The following is a 23,873-nucleotide window of genomic DNA, read 5'->3' on the forward strand; positions in this document are numbered from 1 at the left end:
CTGCTTTCGACAGCCTGACTGCAGTAAAACCAGTGAGCTACTTACACTGATTGCTGTGGCCTCTGGCTCTGGCCTCCAGGAGCACCTGAGATGCTATTTTGTAGCTTTGCAGGGATCGGTTTGAGGATGGGCTAAGGCGCAATCTCCAGTGTTAAATTTGGATTGCTTACCTTGCTGCGTGGAAGCAACTCCACGTAGTGACAGCTGCAGGGCAGCAGAGGCTTGATCTTCTGCTGTTCAGGTGTCAGAAAGGTGGATGTGACAAGTCCGTGGTCATTTCAATGAGGCCGATATGTCTGTAGTCAACTGAAGTCATTACCAATTTATGGCAGGCTGACAAATTATCTGGTCCCTGTCCCTGTACAAAAGTACTTGCTTTTAAATCCCATCTGCGAGCTGTACACTTGTCACTATCTCTGTACACCGCAGTACATCAGAACGAAGCATTTTGTCTGGCTGAGACACAAACAAAATGCCACCTTCTAGCTCTTAAGGAATTGGTGCAAGGGGCAGAAGAACAATACGCAGGTTTTCTTTATATACAAAACCTTAATGCCCATCTGAGAAATTTTGATTCCATGGCACTGGGCACTGCAGAAGGAGCAAGAAAAAATGCACTTATGTGAAGCTAAGCCTTCACAGGGACCAGCACCTTCTGCTGCTGTCATGTTGTGTTTAAAAAGAGGGTAGAGCTGGGCTCGATTTTGGAGTGTCAGTATTTTAACTTTGGTCTTTACCATCTGCTCTCTCCAGCTAAAAACCTCAAGTCCTCTTCCTGCTGAAGTTTTGTTTGGCTATTTTATTATTTTATTTTATTTTATTTTATTTTATTTTATTTTATTTTATTTTATTTTATTTTATTTTATTTTATTTTATTTTATTTTATTTTATTTTATTTTATTTATTTTATTTTATTTTATTTTATTTTATTATTTTATTTTATCCTGGCTACATAATGCTCAGTTTCAAGAGGAGTCTAAGGAGCAGACGAGCGATGTTCCCTGGCACGCTGGGCGGCCGGGGCTCTTTTGCTGCAGAGAAGAGCTGGATCCTGATTTTTTTTCACCTTCAGGGTGAAAGCTACAAACATTGCACTGCCGAGGTAAAGCAGGGCAGCATTTGAAACATAACCTTAGTACTGGAAAAAATGCACCTGCCTCATATAACTCCAGAAGAGCTGCATAAAGGGGGTACATTTCCATGGAAGCTAGCACTGGGGCTGCTGAGACACAGCCACCCATTTCCCCAGAAGGGGCATTCGGGACTCTAAGAGGAAATGAAGCCCACAGCAACTTTTGAGCTGGATGTGGAAGCCGTAAGGTATGCAAGCACCTGCAGGATTACCCTGTCCTGGATCGCAAGCAGTTCTGTGCATAAAACCAAGTCTCTTTACGGGCAGATTCAGTCTCACCCCATATTGCTACCGTAAGAATTAGGCCATCAGGAAATTTTTACTTTCACTGAGGAATTAATTATCAAAGATTTGAGGGGCAGTGATTACAAGCATAGAATAGTTTGACAGTAGATGATATGTGAAATTTAAGCCCTTAATCTTCTTGTGCATCTCTAATGTGAAGGGAATGGCTGAAGTTAGTATCTTCTTCCCTCGGAATGGCACATGTGAATTGTTCCTGAACACTTACGCCACAGTATAAGCTTACCTTCAATTTTTCATCCCATTTTTAAACAATCTTCACGTTATTCTAAGGTAAATGTATTGACATTAACAAAAGTGGCCATGTGCACAAATAAAAGCTGAGTGTAAAGAAATTTTAATTACCTAAATGAACTTCTTAAGGACACGGTAAATTGAATTAGTGATAGCTTTTTTTTTTTCAGTTTTAATATTTGTTCTTCTTATGTACTTAATTCCTCACCTGAAATACTATTGATGTCATTTTTCAGCTACTGTGACATCCAGAGAAACTCTGAAAAAGTTATTCTTAAGTTATAATTATTATTTTTTTAACAAAGTGCTGAAATTCTAATATTTCATAATTCAGCCCTCTGTTCCTCGGGTGTTTGTTCAGTCATTGGTGGAGTCTTGGTAGGCAAGGCTTGGGTTTCTTTTTCTATCCATGCAAAATTGTAGTGGTTTGAGTTATATCCTCTTTTTACAGTATTTCTGAAGGATAAACAAGAGCAGATTTAAATAAAAGCGAGATTCTAAGAAAATGAATGTCAACCACCAAAACACTTGGACCACAAAAAGAATGTATCTGGAAGGAACGTTTTTTTTCCAGAATATTTTACTGAAAGGCAGTAAAAGGACAAAAACGTTAAATAATCGGATCCCGAAGGTGCTGTATGTAATTTTGAAAGGGGATGTGTGGTGCCTGGAAAGGCAGTGAAATTATGTTTACTGATAAATACTGGAGATGGAGTTTTAGGGAGATAATAGGCATAATGATGATGGGCAACCTATAACTCATAATAACCTTCTTTGCTGGTAGAATATCTTGTAAATCCGTCCTTGTGACGAACAGCAGCACTTAGTCAGACTAAAAATAATAGCAGGACCATGTATCTTGGATCCCGGGAGACTCTTGGTGTTTTTGTAGACAGCAGACAGGAGAAAAAGGCATTTTGTCCTTTTTACCCCAAGTAATCCCAGTGGAAAATTCAACATGTGCTATGAATTGATATCAGCTCGTGCCAGGTTACCTCCCTAAAGAGGGCTGCTGCAAACACTGTTGCTACATTTCTTGGACAGCAGCTTGATGGCCTGTGTGCATGATGGATATTTGCTGCTGCGTGCTACCGTGGAACACTGCGCTACTGTCTGCCCCTCCGAGCCCGCTGCCGAGGTGTGCCACAAAAAACTGGGAGCAGCGATTGCTTTAACCCTACGCAGGGCCCTGGATACCTGCGAATTCAAAACGTTCCCGAAACGTCGCTCTCTGGGGGTGCCTCTGGGAAAGCTGTGCTGGCTTTGTTTTTTGAGGTGTAGCGCTGCAAAACAGAGCGGTTCCTTTTGTCTTGCTGTAGGCTCCTACTGAACACGGGATAAAAAAAAAATATTAAGCAATATATTAGCAAGAAATATTTAGAGAAACCACGAACCCTTTTTTAATGGACCACCCTATCCAGTTTCTGTTCTTTTAAGGAAGTTTTTCCTATTCATGACTCATTTCACTCTTTGGCTAACATCAAGGGAAATGGAATAACGATTAAGCAAAGGAATGTATGTTTTTTTCTCGTTTTGTCTTTTTTTTTTAAAAAAAAACTTTACGAATTTTCTCTGTAACCTTGTGTAAATACATACGGATATAGAAGCTTGACAACTGTGACAAGGTAAAAAGTACTCTGCTAATGCTTGCTTCTTAGTAATTTTTAAAAAATGTTCCTTTTGGTTCTACGAGTTAATGTTGTGCTGGGTCCTCCAGACTCCCTATTCAGTTAAAATGACATGCTCCAGGCAGCCAATTACACAGAACTGTTAAGTGAAATTAATGAGATCACCCCTAGATTACACTCTGTGTTTTATTTTCATTTTATAGGTCTGTATGAGCTGCTGGCTGCATTGCCAGCCCAGCTGCAGCCACATGTGGACAGCCAGGAAGACCTGACCTTCCTCTGGGATATGTTTGGTGAAAAAAGCCTTCATTCATTGGTGAAGGTAAACCACATTTAAGTCAGTTTCTCTTTGAGAAGAGCATATGGAAAAATGTTTTGAGCGCCATCTAGTAAACCAGTGATCAAACTTGCTCAGTGAAAACAAAACAGCCTTGTTTTAACTCTGTTTCTGTCAGGGGTGGAAGTTGTTAAATAAGATTCTACCAAAAATACATAGATGATTTCATTTAAGAGTGATGTTTTGGCAGTATAATGCTAATGCAGCAAACATATGTTGTTTGCCCTTGTTTAGAAAAAGAGAGTACGAAATAGTAGCAGGAAATCTGAGCCTTCTTTATGGTCAACATTCAAGACCTGGAGTTTAGCTTAAATAAATAAATGTTCACAGCAAAAATTAGAAGGAATATATTTTCTGAGGTCAAGTATGGCAACAGTTCAGTAGCCACATTAATTTAAAATAATTTCCTTTAACAAAGTCAACTGAAATTCTAGTAAGCTGTTTCTTTTATTGGCTTGCCTCCATTTAAAATTGTTTTGCACATAAATATGTTGGACTAAAGTACGACCTAAAATAAGTTTGGAAGAATACTTGAGTAAAGTGTCCTGCTATGAAAATGAGCAGCAACAAAAAATCAAAGCATGCCACGGGAGTACACAGAGCAACCCCAATAATGTTAAAATTGCTTGAAGAAGAAAAATGGGACCAAACAGCTGGTTACAAACGTTCCACTCCTCCAACATGGTAAGTGCGGCTCAGGTCTCTAGTATGGAGCTAATTCGAGCTGTAAGGAAATTCTGAGGTCTCAAAGGAGTCAGTAGGTGGTGGTAACCCATACGATGAATATATCCAGATTGCACATAATTGAGCAGAGTTTGTTACAGTTGTCAGTCATGGCATGAGAGGAGGTTTAAAACCAAAGCAACTGAGATTATTTTATGTACATTTTAGAAGTCACCTTTTTCCCTTTCTTTCAGCTATCTTATTCCAGGAAAATAAATAAATAAATAAAAATGTTGTACTTGGGCAAAGTTTTCAGATTACCTGCAAAATTACATATGAAAACAAACACAAGTACTGTCTGATAGCAGATACACAAAAACAACAAGCAGCAGAACAGTGCTTTTCAATACTCGTTTGCCTAAAGAATTTCATCAAAGTTTCTGAAGCACAGTGATTCCTACACTTCTTACTGCTTGGATTCAGCTGTCTGCTCAGCTTGCTAAGATCACCACTGAAAGGGGAGCACCGGTTATGTTTCAAATATAGGCTGATAGCCGTGTGAATCTAAATTAAATATTAGGTCAGTAGCTAAGTTAGTTTTCTTTCTGGATTGGGAATTAAAGAAGGCTGGCTGAAAATGAGTGTGGATCTGTGAAACATTAAAATTTCAACATTTGCTCTTAATTTTGTATTGAGGCAAAACCAAAACCTTTTAACTCATTCACTTGCTCCCTTTTGCCTATCCCCAAAAGGAAACAAAGTTAGCATGACTGTAGCTATGACTGTAGCTATTACACTTATCTTGAAAAAGATGGGCACTCGCACATGCCCTAATATCATGTTGTTTGTTACTGCAGGGTGGATTGGTCTTACTGGATGAGAATTGAATGAAAAAGGTTTCTTGAGGCAGTCGGGAAGTTTTGGGGGTCAGTAAGTGGACATTTCATTGCAGTTACAACAAGAAGCCATTGAAGTATTCCAACCATCTTATTTATCTTGTAAGTTTTAGGGCCACAAATAAAAATATTTAACTCCTAACCTGTGAACAGTTATGGTGAAGTCCTATTAGGGCTCACACTGTCTTCAAATAGATTTAATTTTTGAAAATGCATCTTTCATGTTCAGTAGTAGCACTTATTCTTTAATGCACTGTACTAATTTGACTCAAAAGACAGAAATTTTTAATTACAAGAACTGAGACTGTTACCAACATCAAGTCTGACTCAGTGTATGGCATGGGCTATGAGACCTCACCTTTTGATTTCTGTGTTGTTCAGCTACAGAAAATCAGGCATGAAGGCCTTTTAAAAGGTTATCTCGTTCATACTCCTGCCCTTAGGTTGTGTCTGAAACTTACAGTATTTGTTTGACCTCTAACACATTTTAGAAGGATTATCCAGTGTGTTATCAAGTTTCAGAGAAGGCAGTGCATGGCTTTTTGGAATGAAACTAAGAGCAAAAGAGAGAATCTCATCTTCCATAGCTTCTCCCTATTACATGGCTTCAGAAGTGCCAAACCTTTCTTTCTGGGTTCTGGTATCTTATTTGAAAGACTGTTTTTCCTAGCAGTAACTTCTTAAAGTCAACCATACTTGCAAAGACAAATGTTTTTAATTCCTTAAGCAGAGAATGATGGCAGATATTTTGGAATAAAAAAGAAGCACTATCTTAGAGCCAAGGATGTTGTGATCCTGGTATCTGTGGGTTTTAAACTTCATAAATAGAAAGAAAATTAGCACTGATATACTACTAATTGGGCGCTACTATTTATCTATTTAAAATAGGCACACTGCTTCATAAAAATTTCAAACTGAGCTTCTTACCTTACTATTTAATAATTGCAAATATTAGAACAGAGCTGTTTTCTCAGTTTTAAAATGGATAAAGCGCTCCAAATTACTTGAAATGTTTAAGTATAAAATCAACTTTCTACCGCTTTGTACAGATATTCTGCGTTTTATGGGTATTTAATAGTCACAGTGTTTTCTGCATGGTTGTATGTGAAGGTGTATGGTTTGCTACTCTGGTGCTCTTGATATTGAAAAGAAAAATCCTTGCCTCGGGTTTCTCTTCATTCAGTGCTGTTGGATAGAAATCCCTTTGTGAACTTGGATCAGGCTGAGCTGTTCTAAGAAGTCAGAAATGGAAAAGTTGTATTAGATCATCCAGTCCGTTCCCCTGCAAATACTGGATGGTTCCCTACAGTACATTCCTATTGTAGTAAGTAAAACCGGCAAAAACTGATGCAACTGGTCTTGCATTCTTTCTTCTCAATAAAAGAATCTGTTGATTAGATTTTAGTTCGCAAAGTATAGAGAAGAAGGAACCCACAACTATTGTTGACAGTTTGGAAGAGAAAGCTGGCTCTGGATAGTGAATGTTCAAAGTTTGTCTCTGCTTCACTCAATTTATTACTTCCTTGTCTTATTACATAACTCTCTTAAGTTCAACCAAAAATCTTCAACCTTCTCATTACTTTTTATATGGTTGAGATCCCAGTAATTCTGTAGAGATTCATAGAAAAGAACTAAGAAAATATGACTACTAACCTAGCTGAAATTTTGGATAGTACACGTTTACTCTGGTTGTGTTGGTGGTCGTTTTTTTGTGTTTTTGTCTCTTTTTTTTTAAGAGGAAAAGGTATAAATAAAGATCTGTTCTAACTACTCCTTTAGCTCATTTTCAGAGGAGCTGCAAGAGTTTCCATGTGTGTTTGCTTGCTGTTAGTGCACTGGACACATTTTACTGTTTGTCTGCTGAGCTCCAAGATGAAGCTTTTACTTGCACAGTAGCCTTCAACGTTTCTTGTTGTGAGTGTAATGCTCAAAGACTGAGTAAGTTGAGCTGTTAGGTTGCTACTAATGTACTTTTTAGCCAATTGCAGTTTACCAATTGGCTTTGGCCAGCTCAGAGCATGGACAGATCTTTAGCCAGTGCTGTACTTTGCATTATGAAAACAAAGCCACGAGTGGTATTGTTCTTCCCCTTGATAGGGAAGGGATCAGACATCCAACAAGCCAAACAGGCAATATGTGGCATTGGAGAAGAGTATGGCTACTGAAAGAGTAAGGAATATTTGGTGAATCTAGTCCAGTTTAATTATGACTGCATAGTATTTTGGTAGCTGGCCCTGCAGAACCTTAATTTGTGCTAATTTTCTGTTGGTTTTACCTGGATGTGGTTTGGCTTGAAGTTCTGAGAAATTTTTGGACGTGCTAATGTTTGTGTCAATGACTAACAAAATGACTAAGAGCTTTTTCTAAGCAATCTAATCTTCAAAATTAGAATAGTCAGGAGTGTATCCCGAGTGTATTTTGGCATGCAAATTCAGTGTGTGATTACATAGCCCAAACTTCACAACTGTGGTGGTTCTCCTGGAGCTCACGGAGGGGTCTTCTGGTGCAGCTTCCCCTGCCCCATGAGGCGTCAGATGTCCTGCAGCCAGCATCCAGGTACACACCGCACACATCTTGTGCATTCACCTCCTGTGTCACGCACCTGAATGGTGAATGCTTCTGCCTGGGCATGTCCTCAAGCATCCCCACAACTGAATATTCCTTCCAAAAGAATATAGAGGAAACACACTTCTCTCTGTGAATTGTTCTGATGTGTGTGACAGCTGATGGTTCTGGTCTCTTTGCTCTGAACATTTGGCACGGATGACCCATAGACAGAAGAGATGATAGCTGTGTTGGTGACAAAGGATTACAACGGTGGTGATGGACGATAAGGATGGATTAGACAAAGATCTGAGCATGACACAATATGGAATAACGGCTGGAGATCGCGCTGTCTGGCTGGGATGGAGTTGGCTTTCTTCATGGCAGCCTGGTGACGTTGATGTTGACTGCTTCTGTACTTCGAGCTATTGAAATATTTCTTACTCGTAACACACAAAATATTTTTTACTCGTAACACGTTATTTACTTTCTGATGACTTTGTTCTTTGTGTGCACTTTCGCTAGCACTAATATTTACACAATCTTTGTATTGTTTAGAGCTTATTGTTGGAGCTGTTTCTGCAGCTCACAGAACCACTTCTTTTTCTGTTAACTGCTTTGTTGTACGGAGACAGCTGGGTGTGTTTGTGAGGGGCTTCGGTCGCTTTTATCTTTGCACCCGGGAAGGGAATGGTGAGAGGGATTTCTGATTTCAGGGCAGACATAAATGGGTACCTCGGGAGGAGCTCAGAGGAGCTGCCTTATCCAAGAGCAGCACTCCTGGAAAAAGCACTGAAAGTGTGGGTCAGTGAGTGGGACTGGAGATTGGCAGGCTCCAGCCACCCAGCCTTAAATCAAACAGAGTGGATTGTGGTTTCAGGGGAGCTTTGTGGAGCTGGAGAGATGGACAGACCACCTCGGAGTGGGTGAAATTATTGAAACTGATAGCTCGTTCGCTGAAATGCCTCTTTGGTACTCGGACTCCTTCAGGTTCCTTGCTGCAGAGTTCTCAATCATATTTATTTTTCAAAAGCTGTACCTCCCAGGTACAGGGAATAGGCTGGAGTTGTGTAAATTCACGGGGAGCTCTTGAAGTGCTGTTTGCTTTGGAGATGGGGGAAAAAATGAAGGAAAAGGCGGTGTGAGTAAGCATTTACCACCTGGCCATCTGGAGGAGGAGGTGGGAGGGTGGTGCTTGGCAGCTGGGAACAATTCATGGCCAATGAAAAATAATTGTTCTTCATGCTCTAGAGGAGCGGGCAAGCTTGCTTCTTACGTTATAGTTTACATCTCTCAGTCAGAGCAGGCATGCAAAGCCTACCCAAGGCCAGAGTTAGGAACAAAGCTCTCGCTCTCGTCATGCAGACTGTCCAAACAACGTGCAGATGTGGGCAGCTGGGCACCTTTAAAAGAAGGAGGAAGGAATTTACTGTAGTTGGGCTCATGAATATTGATGCACTTGGTCATAGGGGGCAGTTCTTTGTCGGTGTTCAAATTCAGACCATCTTTGGGTTGCATGCATAGACTGTACGTGGAGGAGTGGTGGCATTTCAGTGCTCTTCTCACCCAAAGCATTCGTAGCTAATGGTCTACATGTAATTTGTACACCGAAATAGAAGCTTGCTCGTAGGCTTCCTGCTTACTTAAAGATGAAAAGTGTTGAAAAAAATAATACTCTGTAAGAAAGCCTGATGCTAACAACCGTTAGCAATGATATTTGGAGTAATTACCCCCGAAGCATCGAGTCGTTTTGCTTCCATCCAAATTATTGCATTCAAGAAAGTGTAATGCAAGGTGTTACTCCATATGAAACGCCGTGTGAATTTCGAGTGTTACTTTTGAAGCCAAAGTGATTTTTGGAGACTTGCTCAATAGCCAGCAACTGAAATCTGCAAGTGGAGAGATCGTTCTTAGCTGGAGGCAGTCAGCTGCCTTTAAACTTAATTTCCATGGGAACAGTGATCAGATTAATCAAAATAAGGTAATTGAAGTTTTATAGAAAATACTATGGGATCTTTTTTCAGACTGATACTGTTGCCATGGAAAATGTAAGGAAAAGCTAGCCAGCAGCTAGGCACTGAGCAAATGCTTCTGTTGTTGAGATGGAGAGTTTCTGGCTGAAGTGTGTACGCTGACCCCCTTCACTTGTCTGAGCACTTGTATGAAAATGTAGGACATCAGGTAGTAACGGAGCAAAAGGAATAGAAATAAAACTGGGTCCCTGCTTTAAATCCTAGCTAAAACCCCAAGGTGTCCACATACTATAATATGGAACGGTGTTAGTGTTTCTTCTCTGATGAAAGACGATGGTGTTTTGCCTTGTGTGTTTTTATGTTTTATTTTGTACTTCCTGGTAGAAATTTAACTGGAAAGAATTGTGGAACGGTTTGGGTTGGAAGAGACGTGAGAGCCCATCCAGTTCCACCCCCCGGCCATGGGCAGGGACACCTCCCACCAGCCCAGGTTTCCCAAAGCCCCATCCAGCCTGGCCTTGAACACCTCCAGGGATGGGGCATCTTCCAGGATGGGCTGTCTCGTACTAACTTTTCTCAGAAGTTTTGACATCCAGTATCCCCAGCATCTTGCAGCTTCTACATCAGAGCTGCTAATGTGTTTAATAATAGAGACTTACATGTTTTCATCTAGGTTTTTATAAGGAAGTCCTGCTCCTGTCACCATCTCCTCCTTTCAGCCCACTTTGTTCATAACAAAAAATTCCAAGATCGGTTTCCAAAGCAGCAATTACACAGGCTTGTTGACAGTTTAGTCTCATAAAAGCTGGAGAAGCTGGGCTAGGTAAAAGTTTCTGCAGGTACAGTATACCAACAAACTTTTGAAATGAAAAATAAAACAGATAAGCTTATTAATTCAGAGGTGTGAAATGTTGGTCTATGACTGCTTCTTGAAACTTGTGAATTAATCAGTGCTTTGGAATGTGAAAACACTTCGGTTTAGGTTAAACTCCAGACGGAGGCATTTTTTGGATCAGCGGTAATTGATTTAAAGTTTCTGCTGGGAAACCTCCAAAGAGTAGCAGAAATCCAGCCAAAATGTCCTGGACATTGAGAAGGAAGATCTAAATCCTTCTAAGAAAATAGTCTGTAATTTCATTGTTGCAGAGGGTGTGATATACCAGCCTGGTGACAAAACTTCTGCAGCAGGCCAAAGGGAAGTTTGAGAACCCAAATCCATGCTCATACCCAGATTTTTCTTGTCTTACGGAGCTCGTGCAGTATTTATTTAACCAAAGTGATACATTTTTTGTGTATGATACTGAGGCCAATCAAAGGTCCCGTAAGCTGCTCAGTAGTCTGATAAATCCAAGACATCCAAGGATAATGTCATTTTAAACTGTTTTTCTCCAGTGTTCTTTTCCTGTGGACCAGCAGTCATTTTTGTGGCAGATGAAAAAAATTATGTTCTGTAGGAGAACATGTGAGGGTGTGTTTCATTTTTTTTTTCCTTTTGTTACTGTCTTGGGCTATTTTTCTTTTAGGAACAGAAAGTTTTAACTACCCAAGCAAGCCTCTGCGGTGTAAAAACAAATGTTTTAAGAAGGATGGGATGCGATAGCTGTAAAATCTTTTTGAAACATGGAAACGGATACAATAAGATTTAATAACAATGTTTAAAAATAAGATTTAGTAAAAATGCCTGTGTTTGTTATCAGCGTGTTTCATTACTGCTTAGGTTAACTTTCCATCTTTGTAAGCCTTGATTTTATCCTCTCTTCAGATAATCCTCTTGAAGTTAATTTGTAATGCTCAGTAATATGTGCTGTTACACATATCCTCACTGTCTTCCTTTGTATGAAATCCACGCATACACACACAGTTTTTGCTCATCTTTCCTTTTTCTGTTCCCCATTACTTTTCTTTCTTCTATGCCTTCGTAAGCCCTTTTTTAAGTGGTTCTCTTAACCATGTGTTGCTTTTCTAGTAGCTGTTCCTGTGCATCTTTGTAGCATCCAGTCCTCTCCTTGCAGGTGCGGTGATGTCAGTGGAAATTCTCCTGAAACATAACTCGTGGGAAGTTGAGACCATGGCATGGGAGCTCCCCAGGCTGGTGCTGTCCACGTGGTGCGCAGATGCTGCAGAGCAGCCAGTAGGGTGCTGCAGAAAAGGGATTTAAAAGCATGAAAGATGTAATGCTTACTTGTCTGTGCAGATCAAGGATGAGTAATTTAGAAAGTGCAGTTAACACAAGTTGACTACACCTTCGGTGCACTGGCAAAACTCAGATGTACAGATTGACTTTGATGTAACAGCTTCAGCACGGTGACACTTTCCGTTTCCTTGCTGTGGAAAGGAGTGTCTCATGCTTGCTTGCTCCAGCTGAACTGCTATAAGGTATGCACAGCACAAAAATTGGATTGCCCATACTTTTCCTATTCCTACAATGACAATTTTAAAAACATTGAATTGTCTAAAGCTAGAGCTGTCTTGAATTTGTTTTCAAAGAGCACTGGTGCCTCAATGGGCAATTTAGCCTTGCACACACTTACATTATGTTCCTATATTTTGTAGCTGTCTTCCCGCTGATCCACTTTTCTTTGCTAAAACCAAGTTTTTCCTCAGGGTGCCCTCTCCTGTATGTCTGTAGGCTTCTACTTCCCATCTACTCAATGATTAGATTGGATTAATTCCTTGTCTGTTAGGGAAGTTAAGACAGTGAGAGTATAAAAGACATAGATAACATATTTAATCCTTGGTATTCTATCAGTGCTGGAGTTTGAAGATGTTAGGGAAGTTGACAAATGCAGCAGACCCCAGGACTTGAGGAATCTGTCTCAGCTGCAGAAGATGAAGAGGTTTCTCAGTCCCAGTCCGGTGGAGGTGGCCTCTGCTGTTCCCTTTTGTGGGTCACACCAGTGCTGGGGCTGGGTGCCTCTTCTGGGTGCAGAGCTGGCCAGAGCAGCTATCGCAGAGCAGTGCCTGTACCTACATCAATGCCAACAGCTCTCATAAAAAAAAAAAAGCCACGGTGCTTTACCCAGCCGATGGTTCAGACCGTGAGCTCCTTGAGATGCGGGTCTCCTCGCACTGGCTGGTCCAGCTTAGTTTGTTAGCGAAGTACATGCACAAGCATGCATGTACCTGTGCATGTGATTAAATTCATTAATCATAGAATGGGTTGGGTTGGAAGGGACCATAAAGCCCATCCCGTCCCACCCCCTGCCATGGGCAGGGACACCTCCCACCAGCCCAGGTTGCCCAAAGCCCCATCCAGCCTGGCCTTGAACACCTCCAGGGATGGGGCATCCACAGCTTCTCTGGGCAGCCTGGGACAGGGCCTCACCACCCTCACAGTAAAGAATGTCTTCCTAATATCTACTCTATAGCTACCTTTTTTTTTAGTTTAAAGCCATTAATCCTTGCCCTATCACTCCACCCCCGGCAAAGAGTCCCTCCCCAGCTTTCCTGTAGGCCCCTTTAGGTACTGGCAGGCTGCTGTAAGGTCTCCCTGGGGCCTTCTCTTCTCCAGGCTGAACAGCCCCAGCTCCCTCAGCCTGTCCGTGTAGGAGAGGTGCTCCAGCCGTTTGATCATCCTTGTGGCTCTCCTCTGGACCTGAAGATAGTACTGGAGGTGTGATCTCTCCAGAGATGAGTACAGAGGGGCAATCAATATAATCAATATAATCAATAAAATAAACCATTCTAACTACAGAATGCTATTTCATGTTCTTAATTCCTTTATCCTTACTTTCACTCTGCTAGCTGCATCAGTACACCTCTGATGCATCCACTGGTCAGCAAAGATACATTTTGTGCTTCAAAGCTGTTTCTTTCAGAGAGTGTTATGCCAACTATGTGCACTTCCTTCAATTTTGGATTGGTTTTCCTCTTATTTCCCTCCTGCTGCCTTCCCCCATCGCCCTGTTTCATAGCTCTGTAACATGAAGGCATTGCTGCCGAGAGGAGAAAGTTCTGAGCCTGGGAGCCACCGATTCTTCTCTGCCCCAGTGGCTCAGGCACAATGAGACTCTCCGTGACAAATAGTTGTATTTATTGAGTGGTAGGGATGCTGGGGGGTCAGACATTCTTATTGTGTCCATTGGACAGCAAGTCTGTATTGTCTCCCTGCCTCTTCCAAACTTTTCCTGTTGCCTTCTGCTAGAAGTCACAGTAAGCACAAGGTGAAGTGACAAGTGGCGTCCATTCACAAATGTGACTTTGCCTCAATTATACTGAAGTTAAAGGGTTAAAAAAGAAAAAAAAAAAAACCTGCCAGCTGTAAATGCTAGCGATTAAGTATAGGATAGCTTCCCATTTACTGCTTTACATTTACTATGGATATCATCTTCATAAAGTATCTTGAATTTTAATCCACTTTGCAGATTGGGTTTCATGGAAAAGAGCAGTTATTGCTGAGATTTAGGGATTAAATAATCTGGTAATGACACTACAGACATACACGGCTTTAATCAGGATCAAACCATAAGTCGGTACAATTTGGAATTTCCACATTTCAAAGATTCTAGGAAGAAAGTAACCCATGATTGTAATCATCTTAATCTGGCAGCTGAAATACTAAGCTGGCCATATTGAAGTTTGGTATATCATTAATGGCTAACTACAAATCATACCGTAGCACATGCCAAGCAGCAAAATATTTGTAGTTGTATGCCTGTGCTCTTTCATCTCCTAACATCCGCTTTCTACCAATTTCTGACTAACTCTAACTAATAATCTGCCCAAGTTTTACTATTATTATTGCCTTCTCCCAAAGGGGAAGCGATCTTTTGTTCTTTCCTTGTTGTGTATCAGGTAACCACTGTGGAAGACCTATGGCTTGATTGCATCTTCTTGCCCAATTCTGCACTCTCTCTCTGTTTTCTGAGCATGTGTATTGGTCTGTTAATTTAGAAGTGGATCATTTTATATTTACTCTTATACTGCTAAATGAATTTTTAATCTATGACAGATCTTTAATTCCCTTTGTGTTCTGTGCATCTATTCTCCTTTTGTTATTCCTGTTAACACTTTCAGAACCATTCTGTCATGCCTTCTCCATGGGAATGTCGTGCTGGTTTTTATTTCAGTTTTTCCACTGATTTCTCAGACTTCTAAGAATATTGTTAAAAGCAGCCTCTTGTTCTCAGTCTCACTGAGACTGTTCATCCAAAGATGGATACACATAAAGGGTGCTTCTCTGTATTCTAGTTGAGCTGGAATACAGTGAACTTCAGCTGAGTTTAGGTGGATAAATATTTGTGATTTCTTAATGTGTTAAGTACAAAAAAGCAATTCTTTGAGTAATATAGAAGAAAATGTTATTTTTCCTTTTGTTCTGTTGAAGATAAAACTCATCTGTGGCATAAAATTGTGAAAAATATTACCTGATTTTGTCATACTTCTTCCTGATATTATTAAAACTTCTATTTATTTCTATTGGTGCATGTCCAAATGCAATATAAATCAGGCAAAGTTGTGCTGGCTGATGCTTTGGGTGAATCTTACTTGAAATAAATGGGGCCAGGGCAGGGAGTTCCCAGATGGAAGTTGTCAGGAAATCTCTTGGCATCCCAGTAGTTGATACTTTTGTATCACAGGTCTTTATTTTCATAGATCCTGATTTCTTGTAGAATAAAATTTCTGATCTTGTAGTTTTGTAATCACTATATTCTATTTTAAAACAGTAGCAGCTAGTAGGAGCTCTGTTATTTTTGTTCCTGTCGCCTCCTCCGTCATTAGGCAATTCCTGCTGTGAATCTACCTGCTTTCCGAAAGTTAAAGCTATAGCAAGGCTGTAATTTTTTACACCTGTACAAATACATTTGTGTTACTCCTTCTGATATAAAAAGAAATGAATGTTTGCTTTGATTTGAAGGCTCTGTTAAAATCAGTTTGCATGTTTGGATGGTTTGGTGCAAAAACCTGAAATGAAGTGACTTGAGAAGCTGAGGAGAAGAATCTCTCCTAAATTAGTGAACTTTTTTTTTCAGTATTTTGTCATTATTTTTCACATTCTTCTTTACCCTAAAACTCACATTCCATTTCACTGTTGGTGTTTCTTTGTCCTCTGCAGGAAGGTTTGAGGGAATAGTAGTATCCATCACCACTACTTCATTATCTGGTTGTACTTATTTGGGACATTTTATTCTTGACACAACTCTCAATCCTTTTGAATAAAATTCAGAGACTGTCTTCATCTTTATTTTTATTATAAAGATATATATGTTTATTAACTTTTATTTTAACTCTTGTTTGGTTTTGTTTGTATTAATTTATTTATTAGAATATCTTTATTTTTATTTCTGTTTATTTTAAATAAATTAACTGTATCCTGACACCTGGGTGTGCTGTGCAGGCATCTTCATCTTCTCTTCTTAGATTCAGTGACTGGTAACATCCTCACTAGAAATCTTCCATTGCTGGTTTATATCGATCTTATTTTTTTTCTGCATATCTACATATTTACCTCATATATATATTTTATTTTTCTGAATTTTTACTACATTTACCATTATTCTCAGAAACAAAAATAAAACTTACACGTAACACCACATGGAGTAGGGACAGTAGGGAAGAACAGAAGACCATCCTTTACTAACCAGTATCGTGTTTTGTTTTGTTTTTTTGTTGTTTTTTTTTCTAGTCTTCCTTCCTTGGATTTCAGCAAGGATGTGTCCCTCATTGTCCAAGTTCCACTTGATTTGTTGTGATCAGTTTGGAAAATTTTTAACTGTCAATTACTTTTATTTTAAAAACAAATTAAAATAGGAATGTAAATCATTGCCTTGTAGGCACTCTTTGTTATTTTCATGGCCAGGGTTTAAGCAAGAGCTTTTAAGCAAGTGCTTAAACTAATTCTTGTTACTTCTCCTAGTACTCTTAAGCACATGCTTACTTTAGTAATATGGTTTTATTTTCTATTTTGTGTTGTTTTATTTATTTAACCTGAATTGTAAGCAGGCACAGAGAGAAGGGAGCAGTAAGACCTGCAGCTAGCTTGCCTGTTGGCCGCGGATAGATTCTTCCTGGCCTTTCGCAGTGTTGCATTTAAGCACCCTCACACGCTGCTGCCTTGGTTTTTGAGGCTTGCTTGTAGACAGTTGATGCATAGGGGACTTCTAAGGGTAGCTTTTGCATTTGAAATTCTCCAGCATAATGAAGTTGCACAACTTAAGTCCCCCAAGCTTCTAATGTAAAACTGATAAGAAAATCAATTTATAGTGTTCATTTTGAAAAATAGCCATGAACATGGTTAGCTCTGAGTATCAGTTTTTAGTGTAGGGAACTTCTTTTAAATGAATTACTTGAAAATTTTCACAAGTATTTCATCTCTAATTATTAGCATTTTGCGTTGGGTTTGTGGCACTTTGATCCGATTTTATCAAAACTTGTGTTTATGACATAATTATACTCTGATGATGAAGGCTTTCATTTAAACTTTTATTGTTTAAATGAAAGTGTTATTTTCATTGTTTGCATGCTTCAGAGTAGCTTTTTTCTCAATAAAAATCTACCAATCTTTAAATCTGTGATAGGGGAACAGATGAGTCAAAGTAGAAAACAGTAATGAAATAGTAATTGTGTTTTGCATGTCTAGGAGTGTCTAAAAGTTTGTTTTTTGTTTTTGTTTTGTTTTGTTTTGTTTTGCCCATGAGTAGATTTGCATGTGTATGTACATGCAACTTTCAGTGTCAGTACTTTTCTTAAAATGTAATTTTTAGTGGAGTAATATAATGCTATGAATTAAAATGAGACAGTTTTTTTAAAAATCTGAATTTCATTAATTATTTGACCTGTACTGTATCATAGCATGTTGCAGAAAATGTAGAAAAACCTGAACTGAAGCTGCGTACTTCTCCTATCGCATAAATTGTACCGACCCCACTAGATGGTGCTAATTGATAAATATATGTGTGTGTATATTTAATTTTATCTCAGAGGATATATGTCCCTATCTCTGATTAAAGTTTGCTGAGTTTTGAATAGCTCAGTTCTGCATCATGAACCATACAGAAGCAATCTTCTCAGTAATATTAGAAATTTAGGCAACCTGAATGAGATTGGAGCTAGGACTAACTTGCATTGACTACAGGACTGTAAGGATGTGTTTACTACAAAGCAGGAATAAACTAAACTATTTGTTATTTAAATGTAGCACGCTCTGCCTGAAGAGTGAAAGAGAAAAAGCACAAGCCTGTGCCAAGGTTTTGTAGTCTGCACACAGAGAATCCTGTTTGTCTGTTTTCTTTAAGTAATATTCAGTCGGCGTTTCTGTAAAATCTGAGATATACAGAGAGTGGAATAAAAAAAAGTCTGTCAGACAATGAGAAGAGCGGTTTAGCTTTCATTCACATTAGAAATCTGTTCATTTGCTAAGCATGGTTAAGAAAGTTTTCCTTTAGGTTTATATTGTTAAAAGAACAGTGGGGATTACTTGCTTTTGGAAAAATGGCTGGAAATTAGCTTCTGTGTAATGATGTAAAGACCTCAATTCAAATTTGTGGTGAATGCTTAAAAAGTAGCATTGGGAGAATTGAAGATTACAAAAACAAATTGTTTACAAGTAAAATATACTTTGGGGCAAATGAGAACCTCTTAGTGTTTGTATAACCTTCTTGATTTCTGAAGGAAAGGACAAGGCGTATATGAAGAGAAGTATTCTATCTAGGCACGTACTTCTTTTGGTTCTAGCATCTGAATGAAATCCTGAACTTCTCTTTCAAGTCCACTAGCAGTGATTTTGAGACTACCTGCTCTGCTTGTGCAGTACTTCTTCCCATTCTTAGCAGGCTTTCATCAACAATTCTCAGCTTTCAGTTTAATCTCACTTTAAAGCTTCTTCATCTGCAATTATTTGACAAAGCAGGACCATACAGTTGTTCATTTAAAACACTTCATGGTAGCTTCTTTATTTGAAAATGTCTGTTTCTTTTGATTTTTTTTTTCTTTTGTTTTAAGCACTGTCTCCGTATTCTTGGCATGTTACCTCTTCTGTCCTCACTCTGACTCTGGGAGTAATTTAACAAGAATTGGTATTAGCATTGGCTCAGGACATATAGTAAATTTCTGTTCAAATTCACTTGATGTCTCTTTGCTAATCAACATACCAACATAAAGCAGTGGGAAATAATGGATTATTGTTTTTATTTTCTTTCAATTTGCTGAATTAGATAATCAATTTTGATGGCATATCATGAAATGTTCAGGATTGCAGTTTTCCTCAATGTCTTTCAGAAGTAAGATGACAGTCATTGCTGTTATGTTTTGTGCTTAGAAGGACTTCAGCTCATGATAGCATACAGAAGACAGTCAGTTAGCTGTCGATGTCATCTTTCTGTTCTTTACTTTCTAGCTGCATGCAGTGTGTTTCGTTCCCTTCTCAGTTCATGTTAAGTAGTATAATTATTTCTCTTTTTTAAAAGATTTTTTCTTTGAAATATGCAAATCTGATATTCAAATTCAAGAACGATTATGTTATTCTGTAGTAAAGAAAGCAGACTACAGAAAAGAAAAAAAATCATTCTCTCAAATTTATTAAGATCTTGAATTTTAAAGTACCATAGCAAAAGTTTTGCCCTTTGGGCTATATAAGAACAGTAACACTATACTTGAGCCATTAAAAAAAGCTTGTGATAAATCTAAAAAAAGCACAAACAAAACAAAACAAAACATTTTTTAAAATCTGTCAGATACTAAGACTTGACTTCATTTCTAATGTTTTAGATCAATTCTTTCTATTATTTCTTATACATAATAATTCTAATTAATTAGGTATATGTCGTGCAAGTCTTTGTTAGTCAACCGATACCTAAAAAAGAAGTTAGCAAGACTATTTAAGTGTGAAAAAAATAGAAGATTTTTTTTTTTTTTTAAGAGAGGAAAAAAGGTGATTGTTAAAATACGGGATTGAAATACTGTAGACGTATGTATATATATTCTGATCAGTCTAAGTTCAGTGTCTTGAATAAGATAAGGTTTTCCTCAACTTTTGTATTTAGAATTACTGTAGAAACATCAGCTCTTTGATTGTTGCAGCAGGGGTTATTCCATGTGTGTTTAATTACTTTCTGTGCAATTTTACTGAGTATTGTTTCTCATAACTGAAGGGCTTCAGTGTGAGTTGCAATCTTTCTTGCTTGCATGAAGTAAAATTGTATCTAAAAATTAACTTAGAAGGATATGTTGTTTATATGACAGTTAGGTCAGGAAAATGCTGTAGCTTGTTACACTATTCATCTCACTGTCAGAAGTTGGAAGGTGAAAAGAAAAATAAGGTTATCAATTATTATATTTTTCACATTAGAAGTCATTTTAGAACATCTAAGAACATTTTGTGTCCTTGATTAGTCATAGAATCATAGAATATCCCACAAGGGACCCACAAGGATCATCGAGCCCAGCTCCTGGCTCCACACAGGACCACCCCAAAACCAGACCCTGTGTCTGAGAGCGTTGTCCAAATGCTTCTTGAGCTCCAGCAGCTCAGTGCCGTGACCACTGCCCTGGGCAGCCTGTCCCAGTGCCCAACCACCCTCTGGGTGCAGACCCTTTCCCTAACCCCCATCCTGAAACGTGTCCCAGCTCCATGCCGTCCCCTCGGGTCCTGTCGCTGTCCCCAGAGAGCAGAGCTCAGCGCCTGCCCCTCCGCTCCCCTTGTGAGGGAGCTGCAGGCCGCCATGAGGCCTCCCCTCAGCCTGCTCTGCTCGGGGCTGAGCAAACCCAGGGCCTTCAGCCCTCCTCATACGCCTTCCCCTCTAGATCCTTTGCCATCTTTGTAGCCCTCCCGTGGAGGCTCTCTGCCAGCTTTATGCCCTCCCTGGTGCACCCCGGGGCACACGGCTGGCTCGTGGCCAGCTGGCCTCCAGCACAGCCCCCAGGCCCCTTTCCTCAGGGCTGCTCTCCAGCCTCTCGCCCCCAGCCTGTGCGTGCAGCTGGGGTTGCCCCTTGCCAGGTGCAGAATCCAGCACTTGCTCTCGTTAAATTTCATGAGGCTGGAGATCGCGCAGCCCTCTAATTTGTCAAGATCTCTCTGCAAGGCCTCTCTACCCTCAAGGGAGTCAAAAGCTCCTCCTAAGTCCTTGTCTTCCCTTTAATGAGGAAATTGATGCTTAGTTTCTTTAGCAATGTTCTCTGGAGAAAAAATGGTGTCATAATGGAAGTCTTTAAAAGACGTTTAGATGTAGAGCTTAGGGATATGGTTTAGTGGGGACTGTTAGCGTTAGGTCAGAGGTTGGACTCGATGATCTTGAGGTCTCTTCCAACCTAGAAATTCTGTGATTCTGTGTGATTCTGTGATAATCCTGACTACTATTACCACTGTAAAGTGCAGTCTTTGTATGACTTTGAGAGTTCTGTGATGTAGGTGATCAATTTGCGATGTCTGTAGTGCTGCACACAAGTATTTCCTTGGGTCACCAGTACAGCATAAATGCAGAAAATCTTTATGCAAAGAGAGAGGAAATTTGGTTTTGGTCAAAGATATGGTCTGTTGTTCTGTGAATGATGAATCCTTGCCATTGTCTTCATGAAAGGAAGGGTTAGTAGTAAAAACACTGATGTTAACCAACCCCAAAATCTGTTTCTTGTCATTCTGAAACTTTCACTCAAAAAGTAGTGTTTATTAAAGTAGTAATACTTAAATAAAAGTGTTTTATTAATTGGAGAGTGGGCAAAGAGTGCCACTGATGGACAGTATATAGACAGAAGGGTGAAGAGACATAAAGTGGAAAGGGCCGTTTATGAGTTGGAGGCCTAACCAAGTTCAGTATTGCTTTTCTGAAGCTTTTCCTGAAACTTACACTAAATTTCATGTGGTTTTATAGGGCAGTGTGTGCTTTTCTGAAAAGAATTGGTATACTTTTAACAAATTCAAATGGGGACTTGATGAGCTTATTTTTCAGATTTATGAAGGGTAGTGTATTAAAATTGTAGGGTTTTTTTCAACATCCATTTGAACATCTGTTTGAAGGCTGCTTGTTTCAAAGGATAAAAAGTTCGATGTTCTTGTTTGTTCTCTTTTTTTAATGATAAAAATAAATTTCTGTTTGAGAACTTCATGTCCTTAGTTCACACAAGAGAGTTGCTTCATTCCAATTTGGAATTGTTCTGATGCTCCTTCCTTTAGAAACAGGGTTAAAAGTGCAGAAAAACAATTTTGGAAATACTGTATACGGTAGCCATGTAAGCTGTTTGGCTCTAAAGGGGCAGGAAAATTTATTTTGGAGCAAGCACAACTTGTTTGGCTTTGGTCTGAACTTCCTCTGTCTATCTAGGGACCCTCTTCCTATAAGCAAAGTCATCAAAACCTTTTCTTATTACTGAAAAAAAAAGCGTGTTTGAATGAAGTCTGTGAAATCTCATATAATAGCAGCTTTATTTTATTGTATAAGGAACAATGAATTCAAAGTGAAAAGTGTTTCTTACAGAAAAATAAACATTTTAAGAAACTCTGCAAGGAATAAGTGGGGTTGTAGCCAGTATTTAATCTGTTCTGCTTGACATTGCAAAAATAAAATAGCTAATGTATTAGTTTTATTAACACATGCTTTCATATTCATTCAGACCAGAATTTTCCTATTCTTTAGTCCTTTATCTTTTTTTTTTTTTTTTTGTGATATGGGATATACAAGACAAACTTTAGAGGTATTAAATTATATGTGTGTGTGTGTATGTAAAACACTAGCTTTTGAAAATCAAGGAAGGAAAAGGGCAGCACTCCACAAGATACCCTATGAAGGGGTTAAACTCACAAAGATGTTACAGTACTTCTTTTGTAAATGCCAATGAATAATGAAATGAAAATTGCATATAATTACCATTTTAATCTTTAACCTTATAGTAGTTTTAGCATCCTACTTGAATTACAGTGATCAGCCTTATGAAAACTAGATGACATACTCATGATTATCAATAGTTAAGAAACAAAGCTACTAACTGGTCTTGGGTGGGTTGCAAACTATATGTGAAGCAGCAGTATGAAAGGTAGATGCCACATAGGGAAGTAAAAATAGGAGACATAAGAATTACTCCTTTTTCTCTATTCAAGATTAGGTATGGCCAGTGATTAAGTAGAATATAGAAATTTCAGAAGAGACCAGTTGAAATGATCACTGGTCTGCAACATATGAACCTCTAGGGGAGACTGAAAGAGTTTAGGTCTAGCTTAGAAATGACTGGAAATGTATCTACATTTTTCTGTTGAAGACAAAGAGATCTGATTTTTTTTGATCAAAAAGACAAAGCAGATAATTTGTTCTCCCAGACAAAGTGAAAAGTTTAGAAATCAATTTACAGCAAAATAAAAAGAAGCTAGACATTAGGAAAATGTTCCTAATCATAAGTGCAGTTAAGAGCTTTCAGAGTGGGCATTGCTAGTTAAGCAGTGAAGTACAATTGATTTTTCTTCAAGTAGTTGGGTGAACTTTTATGACCCTCGAAGCTCCCTGTGTCCCTGCTTTGTATTAGAGAACATGCTCTGTAGGATGGAGAATACCGATCCTTACCGAACATCTAGGTCCTGCTGTATGTCTCACTGCATGAATGAACTGCACAGCACTCTGTTTATAGGGTGTGTGACTATAGTTTTATATACACCACAACCTGCCCACGTGTTTTTTCTCCAATTAAAATTGTCTTGATTAGGAACAGCACTAAAAAAGGAAGGAAACTATTACAGGCAGTACTCCCGTGAATTAACAGGAGCTTCAGCACAGCGTACCAAGATGTAGACATCAACATGTCCAATGCAAGGCTGCTGCTCCTGTGCCTGTAGGATAACCAAAAGGGGTAGGAGCCAGGTTTAGGGGCACTCCCCTGCAGGAGCTAGACCCAAATACTTGCCCATTAAGCAATAATTTGATTGTGTATATTGCAGTGACTCGTGCTCAGATGCCCTGGCTGTTCTGTGTGGGGTACTTGCTCTGCTCACACCCCTGAGGGGCTGCCACAAAGGACTGCTGGCAGAACACAGTTTCTCTTACTTGAAGTGCTTTGTATTGCTAGAAATCTACAGAACTTACCTTTGGTTACCTATCTGTGGGCAAAGAAAGAGTTGGGTGAGGTGTTGCCACTGTGTATATGGCCTCTGTCACCTTCTGAAATTGTTCTGTTCAATTTCTGGATGTGCATATAGAGAGGTTACATTAGTCAAATTTCCATATTAAACTAAAGTTTAGGATACGT

At 39.1% G+C, this 23,873-nt stretch overlaps 1 protein-coding gene across 6 annotated transcripts in view; it reads left to right on the forward strand.

The window, feature by feature from the left end:
• MPP7 (MAGUK p55 scaffold protein 7) overlaps nt 1-23,873 on the forward strand; it is a 149,414-nt gene that overhangs the window by 51,325 nt on the left and 74,216 nt on the right. For 5 of the 6 annotated variants that reach the window (XM_068673642.1, XM_068673644.1, XM_068673641.1 and 2 more), the window contains one exon: nt 3,501-3,619. In XM_068673642.1, coding sequence (XP_068529743.1) covers nt 3,501-3,619 — 119 coding nt within the window. Of the gene's footprint in view, nt 1-3,273; nt 3,295-3,500; nt 3,620-23,873 lie in introns of those variants that run through there. The other variant, XM_068673646.1, reaches the window with a different exon arrangement.

The sequence above is a fragment of the Anas acuta genome, chromosome 2 (genome assembly GCF_963932015.1).
Source record: "Anas acuta chromosome 2, bAnaAcu1.1, whole genome shotgun sequence".
Classification (NCBI taxonomy): domain Eukaryota; kingdom Metazoa; phylum Chordata; class Aves; order Anseriformes; family Anatidae; genus Anas; species Anas acuta.